The sequence below is a fragment of the Bactrocera latifrons genome, unplaced genomic scaffold, assembly GCF_001853355.1.
Source record: "Bactrocera latifrons isolate USDA-ARS-PBARC rearing strain unplaced genomic scaffold, ASM185335v1 scaffold_134, whole genome shotgun sequence".
Classification (NCBI taxonomy): Eukaryota; Metazoa; Arthropoda; class Insecta; order Diptera; family Tephritidae; genus Bactrocera; species Bactrocera latifrons.
This window is the reverse complement of record NW_017534786.1, coordinates 1-7,285: the sequence shown is the minus strand read 5'-3', so window position 1 is coordinate 7,285 and position 7,285 is coordinate 1. Positions and strand designations below refer to the sequence as shown.

The following is a 7,285-nucleotide window of genomic DNA, read 5'->3' as shown; positions in this document are numbered from 1 at the left end:
CTAAGTAACAACCCCTTACAGTCGACCTAAAACTATCTCTGTACCATTTTAAAAAGCTAAAATTTCGTATTTTCACATATAAATAATCTTGTAATGAAATACACAGGGGTTTAATTCTATGTTTCTCGAGGTATATTCCTCTTATTTGTGTGAATATAGTATTTTCATTTCAATAGTTTATTTTTTTTCTTTTTTTTTTTGCAACTACATAAAATGCTTCGTAACAATTCGCATGCTTTCTAATATTTCAAATTGTGTCCGCAAGTACCGTAACGTACAAAATTACAAAACATATTAAGTACTATCAACTTACTTCCCTAACGTAATAAAATGCAATATGAAATACCATCGCCTAGGCGACTTTTATGCTATCACTCGCAATAGTATTTATTTGCATTTCAGATGCAATGTATTTGTTTCTTTTGTACTTACGTATTATGCTTACATAGACATCATACATGTATACTTTATAGAGTACATTTAAATATTACAAGTTATTATATAAATTTTAGGTTATGTCTTATTTTTCTACCAATTAGTAGTAGTAGTAACTATCAACAACTAGGATTCTCGCTTTGTCATTATTTGTTTTGTATATTGTTTAGGTTTTATCAATTTTGCTGAGCAAGTTGTCGATTGATTTAAACATTCTGTAACTCGAGCGAAAATTCGTGAGTAAATGATTGATCTACTTAAATATTAGGCCGTACTCAGAGAGCTTACACAAACCGGGTTTGGGCTCATTAGTCTGGCCTGCAGAGGCAGTCTGAGTGGACTTTTGGAATTTATTTAAAAATACTTCAAATCACCAAAATAAGTGTTAAAAACTAATGGCTATGTAAATAAAAATTATATAATCTAAATCTACTGTATTTTAGTTTAAAACAACTTTCGAAATCAAAGTCTCGCAGTAGTTGAAGTATTTATGTATTCCATAAAATTATGTTCAGCTTTATGTCATATGGTTAGCATTAAATTATGGGTACACCGAGTACACAATTTTGGTCAATGGCATATTGCAGTGAATTGAAATACAGTCCTTTTCCATAACCTCTGTTATTACGAACAGACCCTTCATCGAAAAATCCAAAATTTGAGCACTGCAGATCGTTCGATTCGATTATATATTGGGTAGTAGAAAAAGCCTTTTCGAATTTCGAATCAAACTTCAACTTATTTTTTTTTTTTTTTATATTTATAATGAACTTTAATGAACCAAATATGTACTTTTTGGCCGACCACTTTTTGGAATTTTTCCGTTAGAGACATTACTCCATCAGTGTACAACTGTTGTGGTTTCTCGGCGAAAAATTTTAAGTAATTTTCGCAGGCTTCTCTTGTAGTTCTGCATCTCTTGTAGTCCGATGGTGCAAGGTCAGGGCTATATGCTGGATGCATCAAAACTTCCCAGCAAAGCTCTCCCACTTTTTGCCAAGTCATCAAAGATGTGTGTGGTCTATCGTTGTCCTGATGGAAGTCGAAGCCTTTCAGTTGATCAGTTTTGGCCGTTTTTTTCGACTACTTGCTTCAATCTCATCAGTTGTTGACAGGAAAATGTAGAATCAGTCGTTTCACCAGGCTGGAGCAGCTCATATTGGACGCTTCCTTTCCAATCCCATCATTTCTGGCTTTGCGACCATTTGTTGAGCTTCACCCGACTTAGACCATGATCTTTTTCGTACAATATTGTCGTACTTGATATACTTTTCGTCTCCTATTACCATTTGCTTCAGAAATGGTGCAATTTCTTTTTATTTCAGCAAAGAATCACAGATGTTAATTCGGTCCATTAAATTTTTCACAGACAATCATATGGTACCCAAACATCGAGCTTCTTTTTGTAGTCAGCCTTTTTTAAATGGTTCAAAACCGTTCGAAGTGACGCTTTTCCATAATTTCATCGACTTTTTCAACGACAGGTCAACCAAAGCGAGGTGCATCTTTCACATCGAAATCTCCAGAACGGAAGTGAGCGAAACATTGTTGTGCTACTCGAACTTCCATTTTTTATACAAAAATTTTAAAATATAGCGAATTTCTTCATTATTTTCACTAATTTTTGAGCATATGTAACTTCCCCGAATTTAATTTCTTTTAGTCAAATAAAGTCTAAAATCTCACCTTTCGAACACTATATGAACATAAGACTTTATCCAGTTCGAAGCGATTACTTAGTAGTTGTAGCCTTCAGAAGTATTCGTCTAACATTTTAAAAGCTATACCAGATTGACAGAGTTGGCCGCTGGCTTTGCGCAACCTTATAATTAAGACTTTAGCTGCGCAGTTAGCTCGCTTAAGTTCACCATTATTTGGAGATTGACGAATGGAACAAACTAGTAGTATAAAGTAAAAACCTGACTGGTATAAAAGAGTGGCGATACAACAGAAGATTATACTTTTTAATGAGGTATCTTATTGAATTTAACTTGTTGCGTTTTTCAATTAGAAATTTGTGATTAGCAAGCAAAGCTAAAAGTAGCGAGTAGAAATGTTGCGAATCGAAGACGAATTTTATTACATAAACATATAAACAAAGACTGTAATAATTTTGGTAGTGTGTGTGTTTTTAGCGTCTTAAATTTTCTATAAAATGAAAAATGATTTTTTACTTAATTAAAGTAAAATATTTACGATATTAAAATACAATTTTTAATTATATCTTTAAAAAATTTTTAGCTTGTCTATCAATCGAGAATTCGCTCTCAAATTCGTATTTCTGTTTTAGATTTCTTCTTTGCTTCAAAGCATACATTTTATCACTACACTTGTTCGACAGCTAAGCTGTTAGCACAAGTAATTTAAACATTATACATTTTTATATTTTTATATTGTTTTTTAATATAGGAATAAAATATTTAAGAAACCGATAATTGGAGCATGCATTCGTTGGTTGCTCGTTGGGGGACGTTGGGAAGGCCTTGCCGCTGTTGTACACACTTATAGCGCTTAAATACACGATATAGTTAAATCACTAGCTTATGCTATATGCAAGCACAAATAATTATGTAACTCAATATACATATATTTGTACATATGTGTATATGAAATAGTTTTTAGTTGATTCTTATTCGAATAAACACACACATGCAAATGTAATAAATAAATCAATTCCGCTTGGCTGCTTTGCAGCGCATACGACGCATACGTGCACACGTAAAAACACATACATATTATATATAGCATACATGCAAATGCGGAAATGTATGCGTGCGTGTAAATTTCGCAGCATATGCCAGCCCCAATCCACCTGTACATGACTATGCTTGACATCAAAAGCATTTCACGCGCGCACACGTGCCCACATGCATGTATGTAAGCGTATATATGTGTATGTGTGTGTATGTGTGCAGATTCCTTCAATCAATTTGTTGCGATAATAACGACCTCGGGTTTATTGCAGCTGCAGCAGTAGCTCAAGACCATCACTCGCAACACTACCAACCACAGCGCCACCACCACCTGTGGCATGCCACAGCCATAAATGTGCCTGCATGCTGTTACAGCCGCACGTTTTTAGGTTTGCCTTCGTCTGCTTGCTGCTGCGCGTCATCTCACAATCGCTGGCTTATAACATTTCCACATTGGAAGTACCGTTGCAGTTGGTTGTGCGCGTCGTCTTGGTGATCTGCTGGTTGTTGATTATCGGCGGCGGTGTGCCACACCAAACCACCTGTGCATGCAAATCCGTTAGTTGTGGATGAAAAAGCAAGGCATGTAAGAGAGGGTAGAGTTAAAGAGAGAAAGAGAGAATAAAAAAGCCGTTATATTAGATGTGAAATTTGCATCAAATGGCATTTCCCTGTTCGTCATTTCTTTTTATTAGTTTTTTTCGTCGCGTTTTTTATGTTTTTGTTTTTCTGCCCTCGTTACTGGCACTCACTCACCTTGCGGAATGCTTTACGAAAATTTTCCGACAGGAAAGCATAGAGTATTGGATTAATGCAGGAGTTCGTGTACGCCAGTACGTGTGAGATGATTTGAATAATAACCGTTAGATGCGTGGATGCATACATATCCAATGCCTTCAGAACGAGTATAACCTGCAAATAAAGGAATATAGCAAGGTATAGCATGGGTATAATATATGCATGAATGGGTGTGCGTGTAGTGTGTTGGAGAGCAACTTTTGAAATTGTGGTAAACATAAAAGGGAAATATGAGGCCACATGTCAGTTGTGTCAGTTTCAGTGTGGCATACAGATTCGATTAGTTTTTGAGCAGCTAATTCATGTGTCCTGCAAGAATTGTTTTTGCATATCAAGTCAAGATAATCGAGATTACGCTTCTACAATAATCACAGATGACGTAAGAGGCACATTGTAATGGGAATATCATAGGTTAGCAGATTTTCAGATTAGATATTCTTGTCCTTCGGTTTACTCTACACCCTACACATCGGTTACTCCTTTAACCCATTTGAATGCACAAATACCTTAGGTTAGATAAGTTTAGATGGCTGATCAAAGATAACACGTGGACTAATATATATAGTCCTTTGTGACACCATAGAAAAGAAAAAATACTGTGTTCGAACGATAAATTACCAAAACGCTCAGTAGCCAATACAAACTTGCACAGACATTTAATTTGCATTCTCGCCAACTCGGTGGGATGTCTGAAGGTATACGCACCTAAGTGTCCCAAACGCGGGAAAGTCAAGAAGGAAGTGTTGCGATGTTTTCACCTCATCTTCTTACATACAGCTTCTGCAGATGGAGTGTGGTAGGAGACCCAGCCTTATTGCGTATACGCCAATTGAGCAATGGCCTATTGGAAGCTCCGTTACTAAGGCAAGCCTAGCTTTACTGCAGGCAAAGAGATCACTAGATCTTTTGCTATCGATCTTTGCGAGAGCGCATGTACCAATTGTGTCCCAGCGCTGACCAAGCTTCCGCGAAGCCCAGCTATTTAGTAGTAGACCACAAGAGGATACGGGAACACCGAGTTTCCTGCTATTCCGCTGTGGCATGGCATCTACAGCAGTGTTATCATAAAGGCATTCGAAGTTATTGATAGCGAGGTTAGGCACTCTTTGGCAAAGAAGTTCAAGGCTAGTATCGCCGTTCTGCTATTTGACTAGTCTCTTCTCTGAAGGAGGCTTCCGAAGCAGCAAATCTAGTGCTACCTTAATGGCTGCAACCTTGGCCTAGAAGACACTGCAATAGTCAGAAACTCTGAAGCTATAGTTGATAGAGAGCTTCCGGCCGTAGATCGCTCCACCAACCTTCCCCCCAAGTTTTGACCCATCCGTGAAGAAGCTTGCTGCCCCTTTCCTCCAATGGCTTATTCCTGACAACTCCCTCGGCGGTAAGTGGGTAGAGAAGAGTTTGGATTGGCGGCTGCATGTTCGGCAGAAAGTTATAAGAAAAAAGTGGGGATTATCGGATGTTCTTTTAGGAACTAAGACTCTCTGAGTCTGATGGCCGCTTTCTCAGCCATACACCTTCCGGCGATGTCCACGGCAATATGTGCAGGATGGCCTTGAGTGCCATGGTTGGAGTGGACCTTAGTGCACCACACATACTGATTGGTGGCAGCTTCCTTCCTCTAAATTTTTTCGGAAGAGTGATTTTTTTTAACTTTGGAAATAAAAAAAATCACACGGGATTAAATATGGAAAATACGGTAGATGTGGTAACAGTTCGTAGTCTAATATGTCATTGTCATTTTTCTTGTAATTCGGCATCGATTTGGCTCAATAACTCAGCTTAGTATTGCTCTGTGGTAGTTTAGAACTTCTCTAAGTATTCGATCTAAACCACACCTTCGGAAGAAAACCATGCCTTTTCGGTCGGCAGAAACTTGAATCTGAATAAAAGAATCCACTGTTCGGTGGATTGTTGTGAAGTAGTCTCACGGTGCTTAGTCCTCGGAGCGAGCACCTTGCCACTTTTGTCACGTGGAGTCGTTTTTATGGGTTACTACTTTTTGACTGTCGCTTCAGAAGTAGAACCGTTTACATCATCTAAGCACCCTTTTTTCTTTTCAAAAAATATTAATCGAGTTACCGACCCATATAGCTGTTCTCCAACTAAACTAAAGTTGTGGTTGAAGTCGTATGCAGAGCCGCATCGGATCGGTCTCCTAACAATACGTGTTGTCATTGCAGAAGATGAAGTTGGTCTAGCATTTTGCAGCCACTATATACCAAGTATAAAATTTTCACAAAATACACACGTCGTCTAAAAATTGGCCTTGCGTTGTAGAAGCCCATCTTTCGACACTCCATCAAACGCCCTTCTCGGATATTGTTTTCATATTTTCATATTGCCATTCAAAATATTTATTAGCTTCTATGTTTCATTGCCCATTTTTTTAAGTCGATTAGCCAAGAACATCCAAAAACTTTTCCAATTTAAAAGCTTATTCAGCTTACATAGAGCAGCGCTCGAGCGTTAAGGCAGCTGTCTGCTGTCAGTAGCCGACAACAATCTGTAAACTGAGCTATGGCTGTTGATTGGCTGCTTTGCTTTGCCTTCGTCTCCTCACTTGTCAGAGGAGTCACCGAGGCGTTGAGCTTATTTTACTTGCGGCATGCGCTTCCAATGCAAGCAGCTGCAGCTTGTCAGCTCATTTTCTCACTTGCACTTTCACAGCTCTGATTTTGCTGACGCCATTTGCAGTGAAATTTTTGTTCAGCGCCTTGGGTTATGCAATATTTTTTTTTTTTTTGGAAAAACTTCTGCATTTTTGGTATATCCTGCTTCCTTGAAATTCTTTCACATGTATATATGGGTAGCACATGCTTGATGCTTTGAGTGACAATTAAATTATTTTATTATGTATGTTTCTAGAGATTTTCAAAAAGATTGTCGGTATAAAGTTGAAAATAGTTACTAGAACCACATAATAGCATGGCTTTTTAGCAAAGTCGTTTGGATATACATTTGAAATTCAAAGTTTTAGACTAAAAGCCTTTACTTGCTATTAAAAGTGTAACTTATCTCTGCATAAATATATGAGTATATATGTGAGTGAATGTTCATTGAAGTGGCGAGGCTTTGAAACAGTGCAATTAGTTGACAACAAGAAATTTCATTGTAGTCGTATATTTATACATCTATTCAAGTCTGTGTTAAGTGCTTTTGTTTTTGCGCCTTCATTCAGGATTCTTCTTATTCAGAGGGAAAATTGCAGACATTTTATATCACATTGAATAATTGAAGGCCATTAATATATCATATAGATATTAGCTTGTTTCCACAAAACCCATTTAAATAGTTAGTTACTAAAACCAGGGACCTCGCGGCACTTACCCGTTGTTTCGGCGACGACCTTTTTTTTT

At 37.5% G+C, this 7,285-nt stretch overlaps 1 protein-coding gene across 1 annotated transcript in view; it reads right to left on the bottom strand.

The window, feature by feature from the left end:
* The window catches only part of LOC108965114 (probable insulin-like peptide 7), a 17,970-nt gene extending 10,685 nt beyond the window's left edge, over positions 1 to 7,285 (bottom strand). Inside the window, exons 1-2 of the mRNA XM_018927319.1 lie at positions 7,257 to 7,285; positions 3,885 to 4,040 (exon numbers count right to left, since the gene is read on the bottom strand). Coding sequence (XP_018782864.1) covers positions 3,885 to 3,925 — 41 coding nt within the window. The 5' untranslated portion in view covers positions 3,926 to 4,040; positions 7,257 to 7,285. The remainder of the gene's footprint in view (positions 1 to 3,884; positions 4,041 to 7,256) is intronic.